Source organism: Barbus barbus (assembly GCF_936440315.1).
Source record: "Barbus barbus genome assembly, chromosome: 28".
Lineage (NCBI taxonomy): Eukaryota > Metazoa > Chordata > Actinopteri > Cypriniformes > Cyprinidae > Barbus > Barbus barbus.
Genome location: NC_136756.1, coordinates 14,141,465 through 14,156,937, shown reverse-complemented (window position 1 = coordinate 14,156,937; position 15,473 = coordinate 14,141,465). Strand labels below are relative to the sequence as shown.

The 15,473-nt window shown below is 37.3% G+C and overlaps 1 protein-coding gene across 1 annotated transcript in view; it reads left to right on the top strand.

The window, feature by feature from the left end:
- hmcn2 (hemicentin 2) overlaps positions 1-15,473 on the top strand; it is an 81,950-nt gene that overhangs the window by 31,063 nt on the left and 35,414 nt on the right. The window contains exons 17-30 of the mRNA XM_079382709.1: positions 50-145; positions 231-358; positions 467-611; positions 2,094-2,206; positions 4,002-4,161; positions 4,232-4,391; positions 7,934-8,061; positions 8,447-8,692; positions 9,033-9,116; positions 13,646-13,843; positions 14,212-14,342; positions 14,540-14,687; positions 14,846-14,972; positions 15,053-15,210. Coding sequence (XP_079238835.1) covers positions 50-145; positions 231-358; positions 467-611; positions 2,094-2,206; positions 4,002-4,161; positions 4,232-4,391; positions 7,934-8,061; positions 8,447-8,692; positions 9,033-9,116; positions 13,646-13,843; positions 14,212-14,342; positions 14,540-14,687; positions 14,846-14,972; positions 15,053-15,210 — 2,022 coding nt within the window. The remainder of the gene's footprint in view (positions 1-49; positions 146-230; positions 359-466; positions 612-2,093; positions 2,207-4,001; positions 4,162-4,231; positions 4,392-7,933; positions 8,062-8,446; positions 8,693-9,032; positions 9,117-13,645; positions 13,844-14,211; positions 14,343-14,539; positions 14,688-14,845; positions 14,973-15,052; positions 15,211-15,473) is intronic.

Genomic DNA, 15,473 nt, shown 5'->3' with positions numbered 1-15,473 from the left:
GACAAAAGAATCCTTTATGTTCTAATCAGCGTTCTTCTGTTCCCTCCAGGTGTTTGGGTTAATGATGAAGGTGTTTATGTTTGTGAGGCCAAAAACCAGTTTGGATCCATCAAGGCTCTAGCCAGAGTCAGTGTTACTGGTTTAGGTATGAAAATATATTGTTCTCCTTAACAAATTTTACAAATATTTTCACCATAAACTGTCATAGTAATTATATGATCTGTTTGCAGAGCCCCCATTATTAGTTCAAGGTGCACCAGCTGTCACAGTGATGATTGGTCAGCCTTTGAACCTTCCCTGTATGTTATTAGATGGCATTCCTCTTCCTGACAGAGTCTGGACGCACAATGGAAAACAAGTGAGTGACGAGAGAGATGCTTACTAGGTGTGAAATTGAAATTCAGGGATAATGGACATGTTTTGTTTACACTTATTCTTTTATTGTGTATGATTAATCTGTGTTTAGGTGCGTGTTGGCGGAAGAGTCTTTCTAAGGAGTGACGGCAGTCTGCATGTAGATAGAGCTGGAGCAGGTGATGCTGGGACATATGTGTGCACTGCCATCAATGTAGCAGGATCAGCCAATATTACCATCACAGTGGAAGCTCATGGTTAGTAGGCAGGGCCTGTTATCATTGAGTATAAGGCCACATACACACTGAAAGTTTCAGGAGTCACAACCGCATTTAAATATGTTACATCAATTATCATGCCATGTGTGTACGGAACAGCAGTCACTCCCGCATTTGTAACCATAGCAACGCTTTTTGGCTAAAGACTCTTTTTGTCCATCGATTTTAACTAAACTACAGCTGATAGACGTGTTGTGCTTTGTTTATTCTCAGGAGGCTGCTTTAGAGAGCGCTGTATTGCAGTGTTGCCATGTCCTCATATTTACAAGCGCTTTTAGGCATGTTGTTTGGTCTTAGCTCATAAAGATAGGCACTTTATGGAGTTAATAAAGTGGTCTGTTGCGGATATGAGATATAAGATTTATTTTTTTTGGAGTTATAAAACAAAAAGCATTTGGGTGTTTTAGTGTTTTTTGTGCTTGTCCTTGTTTATTGTTTTTTTTTCAATGAAGATCTGGCATCACTGACACTACCGTGAGCACAACTAGTCCCGTGTGAAAATGTGCTAAGGTTAAGACTTCTTTCACTGTTATTTTCTTGCATCTCACATACAGACGAAGGCACATTTCTGGTGAATGTTTAGATATGTCATTAATAACTAGTTTTTCAATTCAGTTCCGTACACACTGCATAGAATTTCTGTAAATGCGGTTGTCAATACCTGTATTTTTCGGGAGTTAATGCGGTTGTCGAATGCGGTTGTCACTCCCGTATTTTACTGAATTATGTGTGTACAGAACGCGATTTTAAGGAATAAAATGTGTCAGAAAAGAGTCTCCATCTACAATCTTTAAGAACACCAAAGCTACAGAAGTCCTATATGCCATACATGAAAAATACAGAAGTAAAATATAGTTTATAAATAATACTATTAAAATAATAAAGATGTTAATCAGACAGACATTGATATATAAAATTAAAAGAAAGGAAATAAAAATCAATAAATTAATAAAAATACAAATGATGGTTTATTAAACTTATGATCAGTAAAATCAACAAGTTTTGTTAATATTTTGGTGCGTTTTCCAATTAACAAATTAACATTAATTATTCCAATTAACATTATATAAATAAAATGAAAAAATGACATTATTGAGGTTTATGCTTAAAATATATTTTCTGTATTCTCTGAAAACTTCTGATTTGTTATATCTAAAAAAAAACATCCAAAAATACTGATTAATTAAATGATTTTTCACTTCTCAAGTAACCCGTATCTCATCTTAAGATTGTTTTTATTATTTTTTAGAAACAAAACAAAAAATCATTTTGCAGTACATTCAGCATTACAGTAATCCATCTGGTCCTTAATGAAGCTAAAATAGATGCTAATATTAGAGTCTCATATTTAGAAGTGATAAGCTGGATTCCTTGTGAAGAATCTTTGGTGTGAAGTTCTAATTGTGAACCGCTGCTTGTTAAGGCCTCATGAACAGCTGCTATTCTGACCTACTTTTGCAGCCCCTCCTGATATCAAGGCTGGACCTCTGCACTACACAGCCAATGAGGGCACACCCATCTCTCTGTCCTGTGAAGCAAGTGGGGTTCCCAAACCCACCATCGTCTGGTCCAAGGTACATCCCTCTTACTGTGCTCTTTTTTCAGTAATGGTGCTTCTGGCTGTGTCATCATCCCAGCAGTGACAGATAGTGACAGATTGCACCTTGCTAAACAGTTAGCTGGAATAATTTAGCATAATGGAGGTTGGAGAAGTGCTGATGCAGGCCATTCGTCTTTGATGCATGGCTTTCCCAATCGCCTTTCAAATGAATGTATGCTCACGTCCGCCTGCCCCTGTCATGTGAGGTTAAGTTTTCCACCGCTGTTTCACAAAACGATAGATTGGGGGTGTATTGTCCGCAGTATCCGCCCGAGGCATGTAAATTGCTATTCTGGTCACATGAAAGAAGGTCTGCTAAAGTCATCTTGTTTCAGAGTAAAAAGGGGCTGGGGGATATGCAGGGGGAATGCTTGATTCCTGGTAACCTGAGAAGCCGCTTCAGAGGTTTCGGACAGGATGTGCGTTCCAATGATGCATTCAAGTCATGTCGGAAAGATTGTATTTACAAGTTGAATGCACATGAACGTCACCACAAAGCCATACTTGCGATTGGGAAACTCTGGATTTTCTTTTAGCCCTGAGTTCCCGAGTTGGGGGCATGTCAGTGACATGCAATGGATGCAGTGTCTGCTTTAACAGTAAATTTGTTCAAATGAATTATAATTTTTTAGTTAGAGTAAGACTAAGGTGGGTATACAAAATCCTGTAGTATTCTACAGTTATTTTTAATGTGAGAGCAGGTGCAGCCATTTGCATCTTTAATGTGCAAAGCTAGCAGTTTTAGCATCCACATGATAAAAAAAATAGGCAATTGTGACTTTTTATCTTAAGATTCTTCTTCGTTTTTGCAACATAAATTCGCAATTTTGAGAAGAAAATGTCTTTTTAACTCGCAGTTGAAAGTTTATGGCTGGCAATTCTGAGAAGAAAGTCAGAAAAGTCAGATGTATTTGTAATTGCAACATTTTTTTAATTGTGAGCTAAAAAGTTTTAAACGTTTTTTACCTTTTTTAATTTTTTATTCTGTGGTGCAGTCTATGGAGGCTTGATTCTGCCACAGGATAAAAAAAGAAAGAAAATTGAAACTTGTGAGAGAAAAGTCGCAATTACCATTTTTTTTTTTTTTTTTATTCTGTGGTAGTAATTTGCTTCCATGGCTTCCAGTTATTTTAGCTGTACAAAAAAAAAGTCTATTATGCTACTTTATATTGCAAACTGGTATTTGTATTTTTTATCATAACCATTGACACACTTGTTTGTAGAGCAAAATGGTTTTACCGTTTACTAAACTGTTATTCTTCTAGTGATTTACCTATAGCGGCCTATGAATCAGAAGTCTCGCACATTCAAAGACAGTAGCTTACTTCTGTGTTGAAAAATAAGGAGGATTTAATGATTCAATTTACAGCACCTTCATAAATTGAATAAAAACATAAAAAGCAGGCAGTGTGCCGAAATATAGCGCCATTGCACTTCGGGCATCTCAAGTTCGAGTTCCGGCTCGTGGGCCTTTTCTCGCCCCACCCCTCTCTCTCTCTCTCTCTCAATAAAGGCAAAAATAAATCTAAAAAAAAGGACATTCTTTATTCATTATTTTGTAGATGTGAAAAATCTTCTTGATTTTTATATAGAAAATGTCTATTGCCATCCTGTTCCAACCGAAGTGATTTGAACGGACCTCACGTCGTAATTATGACTTCCCAGCTCAAAACTTCCCAGGAGGACTTTAAGGCACTATAATCATCCTTCTAACCCAACATGCTTGTTTCAGGGTATTCAGGTTGTCTGCCATCATCTTCTCTCCCCAGGGTCGAGATCCCTCAAACATGCCTGTGTCCGCACCTTTTGAGGCAGCTGATGGGAGTCTGTACATCTCCAGTCCCACAGCAGAGGATGCAGGGGTTTATGTGTGCACTGCCACCAGTGCTGTGGGCTACACCAGCAGAGAGATGCATCTGAGTGTTAACAGTAAGGAATATATGGATTTACTAAAAAAAAATTAGTGTAGAAGAATTTTCTGAGTCTCTCATTTCAATAGGCAAACCAAGAATTGTTGGTGCTGAAGGGTCACAGGCAGTGGTTAAAATGGCGGCAGAGGTCGGATCCGAGGTCATCCTTCCATGTGAAGTTCATGGAAGTCCTACACCTCTGGTGACTTGGAGCAGAAATGGGCAACCGATACCTCCTGTCACGGCCTGGTAGGAAAATAATAATCAGTCCTTTTGTACCTGTCATACACCATATAAATTCACTAAGACACCTAACACACGATCGTCCAAACACTAATATAACAATGTTTCTTAAGCTACAAATCAGCATATTAGAATGATTTCTTAAGGATCATGTGACACTTAAGACTGGAGTAATGGCTTCTTAAAATTTAGATTTGCCATCACAGAAATAAATTACATTTTAAATATATTTACATAGAAAAGAGTTATTTCATTCGAAATATGTCACAATATTACTGACTTTTAAACAGTAGTGTATTTTTTCCATTTATCCACATTGTCATTTAACCCATCTATTGTCTTAAGAAACTATACTCACCTGTCAAATTTGGCCCATATTAATAACTGTAAAAAAATGGTTTGGAAGGACATGAGGGTGTATATGACAGAATTTGACAGAAATTGTCCTGGTCCCAAAGTGTATAATGACAAAAAAATCTTGAGGCACACAATTTGTGTGAAATTGTTAAACAATTCTGGCAGATACTTTTGGTAAAAAGGTGACCAGTTTTCTGTTTATTTTGATATTTTATTTACAGATTTACAAAAAAAGGAGGAAAAAAAACATAACTTGCCAAACAGCCTAAGGTCACATACCAAATGTGCTCATTAGGTTCCTATGACTGTGTCACAAAACCTGTTTCATGACGCCGGAAATGATGTGGTATTTTTAACCGAAGTTTTTGCTTTTAGAACAGTGTTGTTATGGTATATAATAAATGGCAAAAATATGTCCTGATGAGTGATGAAGTTTTCTTGCTGTGAAGGAACGGGCCCTGGTGAGGTGATGTAGCCATCTATAAAAGGCTTCAGCTGTGTCAAAATTCACCCCAGCTGACTTCTCTTACCTCATTCTAACTCCCCTGGACAAGAACTAGAGCCAGCTCGGTTTCAGCAAGAGCCACCGGTGCTCTGTTATGAAGGAGACACATTAGATTTCATCCTGATGGACTGATGCCTTGCATTTATTTGGCTTAAGTGAAAGCATCATCTGCAGGCATCATTTTTTCTCACTAATTTCATGTTTTGAGAGTGTTGGATAAAGCTGTGTTTATTAAATTGTTGTGATCTATCATAGGCCAGATCGTAAACTACCCAGGAGTACAATGACGTCACATACTAAAAGTAACTGGAGATAAGACTCTCTTATACTGGCTAAAGTTGACATTTTTTCCTCCTTTTAAAGAAATATTCTAGGTTTAATATCCGTTTAGCTCAATCGATATCATTTGGGTTACAAAAATCTGGGTTACATGAGTCACTCGCAATGAAAGTGAATGACGCCAGTCTGTAAACATTACTCAATGCCATAACGAGACATAAACAATATTCATGTTAACATGATTTTAGTGAGAAAAAAACACTAAGCTTTTCTATGTGAAGCTATATCCAATTTTACAATGTTACCATGACAACATAATGTAAACCCTAAAACGACTGTCAAAAATTTTGATTTAAACAGCTCAAATAATACACAAGTTTTAATAGAAGAATAAATGTTCAGTAGGTGCTTTTACATTATCTGTGAAAACAAGTGTCACATTTCCGCTTTTAAATCCTCTAAAATTGGCCTCATTCACTTCACTGTAACTCCAATTTTGGTGTCTTTTTAAAAGAAATCCCAATTATCTTAAGTGGTAATCAACATTATGATTACCTTATCAAATTAAGATCAGACCAAAAACCTGTATGCATGTGTTGCAGAAAAGTTTTTTTTTTTTAAGGTCCTGTGGACTCATATCTACTAGAAATGCAAGGTGTAAAATCACATGAGGTTCAATGGAAAACAGATGAAGTTCATTACATCGAGGTTGATGTATTTGCTCAGTAAACTGATGATGGCAGTGGGGCTGGAGCTGTAGGGATCAGAAAGGGAAGCGTGCTGGGATTTTTTTAGCTTGTGCTGGAGCATGTTGATGGCATTAGTCAGAGGGATGCAGCAGATAGAGGTATTGCAAGGATGTTTGGATGACAGCTGTAGGATTAGGTAATGTGGTCTGTTTGTGAAAGCAGGGAATTACTGCAACGTTGAGACACTGTATTCCTGGTAAAGTAAGGAAGGAAACCTGTGTGTGTGTGTTTTGAGTGATAGTCATAAAGGAAGAAGTGTAGCCTGCATAATGTTTGAGTCTCCAGGAGCTTCCTGTCTCATAAAACAGCATGTCGATGTCTCAGTCTGCCTGACCAGAATAACACGCCGCTCCAGAGACATCTGCCACACAGGAAAGAAGATTGTGTGTGGAAAGTGTTTAATCTAGAATCAGGTGGCTGCAGGGATGTTAGGGGGCACCAGTGCTTGCTTTAACCTTTGTTGCTTTTTAAAAAGAAAATTGGCCTCTTCTCTTTCTGGCCCATTCCAGCGCTCTTGATTACCCTAATTACCCACAGTCCAATTTTGCCAGCATGCACATGTGTTTCTACAGGCTGGTTCAAACTGCCCTAACAGGGTTTACACACTGATCTGACTAGAATTTGTTGTATGTTGGAATTTGTTTGGTGATTTTGAACCTAAACCTAAAAATGTACAATTAATGAATATCAAACCACAGGTATTCAACAGATCCAATCTCTAAATTTGCATGCATGTTTTAGGTGCCAGTATGTTGTATGGAAGAAGAATACAAAAAGCATTGTGCATTTCATGAATTTTTTACTGTCAATTTTCAAGTCCTCAGCATTAATGCTTTGTAAAAAAATAAAAAGAACGTAAGAAACAGTCACTCCAAACTGATGTTATTTCAGAAATGTTCATTGTAAATTTTCAAGTTAGGGTAAACACACACAAACACACACACACACGTGCGCAAAGAATGAAAGAAACAGTCACTCCCAAACTGATGCTTTTTCAGAAATATATACTTTACATTTTTAAGTTAGCAGTCAATTACAGCCATATTGCCTTGAAAAAAAGGTAAAGTCAAAAAAGTCTCTTAAAGACTGCTGCTTTGTCTTGCATAGAATCAGAAATTATTTTTATTATAAATCAAATGCTTCATAATAACTGTGTTCACATGTGTTTCTGCTCAGATTTTTTTGTCGTTTCGATATGACTTCTAAAACAACTTTTAGAATTTTGTTAATTCATTAGAAATTCTGTGTGAAGTCAATCTTGGGTACAAAATCTTGGCCGCGACCCACTATTTAGTGATCTCAGCGTTAGTCCACATGTGCAATACTTGTGAGAAAAAAGTGGGAGGTGGAGTACTTTTGTCCCAAAGGGGGTTTGTTGAATATAGTAGCTTGTAGCTTCCTTTCAGATTTATTAGTTGTATTTGTATTTAGGTTGCCATAATAAAGTTGCTAAGCAAATGTTCAAAAGATTACGATCCAAATGAAGCCAAGCTGATTTTCTCAATTGGTTTCAATTGCGCAAGTTAGAAACCAGCTTGTTTGCATATACACAAGACCACACATTCATATACACCACACGTACTCTTTAAAAGACACATTTACTCTAAAACATGCCTCTTTTGACCTCAACCCCTGACCTTTGACCTCTTCTTACACAGGTTCACTGTTCTGCCGTCTGGTTCTCTGAAGATTAGTGATGTCAGGCTGATAGACAGTAAATTCTACACCTGTTCTGCTGCTAACCCTGCTGGCAATGTCTCACTCACCTACAATTTGCAAGTACAAGGTACAATCCAATAATTTCAGGATTATCTGTGGAAAACTCTTAAAATACATGAAATAGAATGCAGATTTTGGGAGTGTTCATAGTTTTGCTGCTGAAAATTCTACTTTACGTTTTAAAATATTTTAAAATAGACAACAGTTATTAAACAGTTGATATTACTGTGTTTGCTGTATTTGTATCAAGTAAATGCAGCCTTGGTGAACATGAGATCTTTCAAAAGCGTTAAAAAATCTTGCAGAACTCAAACTTTTGAATGTATAAAGAGTATAGTGTGGTCTTTGAATGATAGAATTTTAAGAATGTAAATGTCTACAATTTCCTGTAACAAATGAACTACCAAACAACATAGAAACCAGACTTTATTGTACCGGATTTATCCTGACAGCTAAACCAAGGATTCAGCCAGCACCTACGTCTCTTAAGGCTCTGACTGGCCAGACGGTGGTGTTGCCATGTATGGTCCAAGGAGAGCCAAGGCCTCAGATCAGCTGGCTTCATAACGGACTTCTTGTGGGCAGTGGTAGGATGCTGAAGATCCAGGCAGTCCAGCACTCGGACAGCGGCACGTACAGTTGTGTAGCCAGGAATAGTGCTGGAGAAGATACCATTGAGATTGTTCTGAACATTTTAGGTATGTCTGTTATACAAAACTGCAAGATTTACATTGTTCAACCGTAAACATTTATCATCGCACAAAGGACTCTTTGGAAACCAAAACATTTAAGGAAGGCAATATATCATTATCCCCAGCCAATCTAAATGACTAAACATGACTTATATGAGTATGTAAATCAGTGAACATGGTCACAAATCACTTATCCCTGTGTTCCTGTGTTCTCCACTCTGACACTTGAGTTGACTTTTGGCTTTGGGCCTTTAATGTTAACCTTGTACTTTTATGTTAGTACTGTGTCATGTAACTACTTCTTCAAACGGCTTGACTATAGTAGAATTACTTTATGTGGTTACAGAGGGCCCCTATTTTGAGACAAATGGAGAGACCATCATTGAGACTGTAGCTAACAGCAGAGTGCTCATCCCTTGCACTGCAAGAGGTAGGTAAACTAGCATAGCTTGACACTAGCATATATGTTTTGGATATATTTCTGTATTTGTGGTGTATTTTCTTCTCTACATTCCTGGGTTAATTAATGCTTGGTTTAATATAATTTGTAAATTAAACATGAGGTGTTAGTGTGTTGGTGGTTTAAACTTGTTTAACAAGCAAAACATCTTTTGTTAACCAACTTTACTAGCTTTTTTATAAAAAAAGTTTTGCTATTAAACAGTGTGACTGTGCCCAATTATTAGCGAGACTAACGTAAAACGACCCCAAACCAGCAGGGAAATCTATGGTCTAAGTTTGTCTTTTTAGCAAAATTACAATTTAAACAAGTTATTTTTCTCTACTTTTCCAGATTTATTCATCATTCATCTCCTCTCTCTCTCTCTCTCTCTCTCTCTCTCTCTCTATATATATATATATATATATATATATATATATATATAATAGATAGATAGGAAATTAAACATTTATTGGCAATAGAAATTCAAACAAATGCATCCCTGCTAATTATAAGTATTTAAAATCGTATTGACCCCAAACTAGTGTATATAAATATTTTTAGCAATTAATAAAGCTATAATAACAAAAATAAAGACATATCCATACATATATATGTAAACAAGCATATGTGTGTGAGAGATTGATGTGATAAAAGCTGTACTGAAAGCTGTCTTTGGGAGTTTTGTTTTTTTCCCATTGTCTCTCACCATATGGTCTCTTTTCTCACCGCCACTTAATTTTGGCTGATGGCAACATCTTCGTTCGGTAATACTTTGTGCAGGTTTAACAGCTTGTTTCACATAAACAGACCTGGAAAGTAAGTCGAATGCCGTCATTTGGCAGAAGTGAGAAGTGTTTAGTGTGAATCAGTGTCTACAGTAATACATACCCAGCTCTTCCCATGTACACTGGAAGCTAATAGGTGTTGTTTTGATGGAAACCTGCTATGGCAACCCTGCATGTCGCGGATATGACATGATGTGTGTGTGTGTGTGTATCAGCTGGAACACCACTCTTCTCCTCTGTCTCTGAGGGCCACATCTGCTTTCCTGAATGCGATGGCCCACTGGGAGAGGAATCCTAATTAGGGAGTGTTGCAGGCGGAGAGGAGGAGGGCTAAGAGCGAGAGTACAGGGGAAGAAAAGGTTTGATGGGTTGTTTTACAGCCAGTTATCAGTCTGTCTTGAATCAGAGCAAAGATGGTCAAGTTATCCTTACTATTAAGAGGAAATTGTGCTGAATTGCTGTTCGTTTTCTTGCGTTTGTGTTGCATCTCTAATGTTATTCAGACATCTGTATAACACTTAATGAGAGGTACTTAATACAGATATGACAGTAAATAAGTGCAAACGGCTGTGCTGTCGTGCATGTTTGGTGGCAGATGACAGTAATCATTAGGCTCCAGTGAAAGTGCTTGTCTGTGAAATAAAGTGACGTGCCTAATAATCAGACTTCATAGGAAATGAGCTAACTCAAACACAACCTTTACAGTTGATTTATATGTGATGTGTTATGATTTCACTCTACACTAAAAGTTTGGGGTCGGCAAGCCTTTTATGTTCACTAAGGCTGAAAAAATACAGCGATATTGTAAAATTATTAAAATAATGCTTTCTGTTTTAATATACCGTATATTGCTGACTTGCAGCTCGAGAAACATTTCTTATTATTAATGTTGAAAACAGTTGTGCTGCTGAACATTTTTGTGGAAACTGATGATTTTTTTCTCAGAATTCTATTATGAATAAAAAGTTTTAAAATAGCATTTATTTAAAATAGATATCTTTGATCAAAAGTGACAACAAAGCATTTATATTTTTACAATGTAATATGTCCTTGCTAAACAAAAGCAAAATGTTGATTTAAAAACATAAACAAATCTTTATTTTTTTTTTATTTAATTTAATTTTTTAGCATTTTAATTAAGATTGTTAATATAACCCAACTTAAATCATTTTTAAGACCACTGCACATCATAGTAATTTTAGTTTCTTTGCAAACAATCGTAATTTTGATGATGTTAGTGGTGCATACATTTAAAAATTTTAACATCTATATAGAACACGCATTGTTTCTTATAACAGAATTGCTCAGTCCTACAGGTGTGTTAGATAAAGACGTGCCAAAAGGAGTAGGAGTGAGGAAGTCTGTCCTTTTCAGATCGCTCCATTTAATCTGGCTTGCACTGAAAGACATGACCCCACCCAAGGAACACACACAAGACTCTTTTAATAACGTGCATCATCTGAAGTATTGTTTAAGGGATTTCTGACAAATAAACTGCTCCTAATGTTATCCTGTAATGTAAACGGGACCAGCTGCACACCATTCTTTAAGTCACAAAAACAATCAATCCAAACATTATGACTGTAAACATCTGCTCTGGGAGTTATTTTCCCTCCACTTCTGATTGGCTTGTTGTTAAAAAAAAAGTGGCTGACTTATTGTATACAGCGGCCCCTAAAAGTATTTGGACACTTAAGATGCACTTAAAAAGTATGAATATCTTTGAATTACATAATAAATTATTACACCGTGACATTTATTATAGCACAAGCACACATTGAAATAAAATACTTCACTAAAAAGCTTGTAAGAAAGTGAAGACAAAAAGGATTTATACAGTATGTAGTTAAAACATTAGTGGATAGTTAATGTGACAAACTACACCTGTGGTTACTCCAATAGGACACCTGTGTGAATTTGGCCTCAGTTGGATACAAGTCATTGCAAGCAAAGTTACTTCTGAGAAAAGCTCCTACATCATCTATTTGCAGATGACACCTGGTTTGATATGTTCTGTCACACCCTCGTGTCATTTCAGACCTGTGTGGCTTGTTTATTTCTGTGGAACATCAAAGAAGATATTTTGAGGAATGTTTCAATTGCTTTTTGTCAATACAGGCTCCTTGGAAAAAGGTGCATTTACCATAATTTCTGCAAAGATCCAAAAACATACCTATACATAAAATTCACTGCAGTTTCCTGCTAAAATGAACACTAGTGGCAGTAAACAAGTTTTCTGATGTAGTAAACTTGCTTGGCATCTCACCTTGTATGGTTGAACCTGATATGGAGGCACAAGTCCAGTGAAACATGAGTCATGATAAAAGATTTTCAAAACTTGTAGATGTAAGCAAAAATAGCATGGTTGCTGCAGCCATTGGGTTTTTATCTCACAATTGGTTTTGTTAAAACTATCGGTTAGGTTTAGGGTAGGGTGTAGTGTAGGTTGTGCATTATTTTCAAACACGATAGAGCAGTATGGATGACTGGATGTTTCATTTCCAAACTTCTGCAATATGTACAACAAACAATAAAATGTTTCTAGATTCACATTCATCTGTATCGATTAAATCTGAACACTCTTTTCAGCATGCTTTCCAGTGGGATGAGGTTAAATTAGGGTTCAAAACAACAGTGGACGCTTTCATTTTGTGAACAGAAAAACACTGAGAAATTCTTCAGAATGTCTTATGTTTCGCAGAAGAAAGAAGTCACAAGTTTTAAAACAACACAAGGGGGAGATCTGTTTTGCAAATCTGATCATATAAAAGTGATTGTTTCAGTTCACAAGAATAAACCGCATGATTCATATGGATTTTTTATGATGCCTTTATGACTGTTTTGGATCTTCAGTATTTTGGTTACCTGGAATTTCAATGGAGGAAAACCTCAGAAACCTCTAAGGTTTCAATAAAAATGTCTTCTATCTTCTATGTTTTGAAGATTAACCAACGTTTGAAGACTGAGAACATGATGACAGATTTTCTTTTTTGGATGAACTATTCCTAATCGTTCTGAATGTCCAAAAGTGTCCTAATACTACTTTTGGGCCTCTTTTTCTATGCCGTTTTATCTATATTACAGTATATTCTTTCCACCACTACATAGACTCTACATGTCACGGGAGAGTTTCATCTAAAGTGAAACTGGGTGAAACAAACACAAATAAACACTTCTCAGAATCTGTCATTCCTGCCCAGATGGCCTTTGAGGAGGTTTAAGAGGTGACTGTAAAACAAGTACAAGGTTACCCCCTGCCCCGTCACTTAAAGCTAACCTAGTAAAGTTCATCACACATCTGTTAAAGGGGTCTTGGAGGCTGATATAGGATCTCATTGGTGTGTTTGAACTACTCCCCTTACTGCTGTCCTGAAGTCTCTTGACTTTTGTCTTTGAGCTATAAATCTGGTGTTCTTACGCTTGATCAGTTCTCTTCTGATATACTGCGTCTGGCATCTTCACTCGGTGCGTTTCACCTTGAAGTACTGTTTGACAGGACATCGGCTGATCCACTTCTCAGGAAAGAAATTTACCAGCATCCTCTTTGTTTCTGCTCTTTGTTGCCTCGCTGTCAGATGGATTGATATCTGGTCTTGTTCTTAAGCTCTGGCGAGCAGTGTGTTCATTGTGCATAGGGAATTGTGATTCTGTCTTCTCTGATCGATGTCTTCTCTTTCACACATGCTGTTTCTCATCTCATTTGTTCTTTTGCTGTTGTCATCCCCTGGCTAGGGTCTCCTGCTCCTTGGGTGCGATGGTTCAAAAATGGCCTTGAGGTCCATATGGAGCGATCGGAGCATGGTGTGTTTTTGGCTGAGAATGGCTCGCTGGTGATTGGCTCAGCTTCAGCCAGTCACAGTGGAGATTTTAAGTGTGTGGCCACTAATGAAGCAGGATCAGTGGAGAGGAAGACCAGGCTAAAGGTCAATGGTGAGACGTTTGCGGCATTTCCACATGGCTAATAGCTTTATGATACATTTGTTAATGAATGTCTATTTAGTCTAATATATAATAATTGTTCCTGAATTTTGGATGACAAATTATGAAACAATGTGTTTAATGTGTGCAGGATTTACAAATTTGTATTGGTGACTCTTAATTTATCCTGTATAATGTACATAAAAGTTAATTGAAGCAAATTTCTGTTTTGCATTATTTTAGAGTAGGCACTCACAGTAGATTTATTTGAAGGCTTTTCATTGCTTGATTACATGCCTAATTAAATACAAGCAAATTACTGTCAGGGTTTAGTGCTGGATTGAATTATGCTGAATGATTTGTTTGTCTCACAAATCTAGTTCCACCAGAGATCCAAGATGATGGGCAGCCTTTGAATCTGACAGTCACACTGAAGCAGCCCCTCACATTGGGATGTGATGTTTTTGGTATCCCAACCCCAACCATTACCTGGACTAAAGACAACAGACCTGTAGGTTTCCTCATGCATGGTGATTTTTCGTAATTTCCTTTTTATTTTATTTTATTTCATTTCATTTCATTTCATTTTACGACCTGTTTGACTCTTCTCCAGTGTAATGGTAGCATAGTGCCACCTAGTGGCCATAAAATTCATCTCAAATCTTGGCCACTGCTCTTGGAAATCAATTACCCGCTCTGTGCTTCTAGGTATTGGAGACTCCAGGGGTGTATCTGCAGAATGGAAAAAGGCTTTTAAAGATTTACCGTGTTCAGCACGATCACGCTGGCCACTTTTCTTGCACTGCCCAGAACTCTGCTGGGGAAGCCAGGAGGGAGTATATTATTGAAGTACAAGGTGAAATATAGACAGACAAGCTGTGTAATTTAAATTAACCTTGAGGTGTATGGAACAAAGGCTAAATATTAGGCTTTGTTTTTGTATTTAGTTTGTAACATTTGATACAAATCCCTTTAGTTTCTTATTTATTCATATGTCCTGATGTGTACGTTTAGCTCCACCAGTAATTTCAGGCACCTCAGGAGTGCAGGAAATGACCGTCATGGCAGGGCAGGAAGTGGACATGCAGTGCAGAGTTAGTGGCCGCCCACTGCCTACAGTGGAATGGAGTCATGATGGAGAGTGAGTCAATGACACACACAATTTCATGCTCCTGTCATCCAGCTTCTATGCTCATGTGTGCTCTTCACAACCTCTCTCAGAGTTTTATCCCCTAATGGAGACCCTCATGTGGAGTTTCTGGAGAAGGGGCAGGTGTTGAGGGTCAAGTCTGTCAGGCCGAGGGATCGTGGACTGTATCAGTGTGTGGCCAGTAACAACGCTGGGACTCAGACACGGCAGTTCAGGCTGAACGTACAAGGTATGATGGAAATCATAGGGAATAAAACAATTCTGTTCCAGTTCCTATTACCGTTTCCTTGATTATGTAATTAATTCTAAGCCATATGTGTTTGACTCATTATAAACAAATCATTCATTTGGGAATCAGACTACACTGTTTGTGTTGTATTGTTTTGTTTCACTAATAAAAACTGAATCACAAGAATCAGAATCACAAGAATCACAAGAATTTGATTATACTGGTTGTGCTGAATAGTTTTCATTCACTAAAAAAAGAACTGA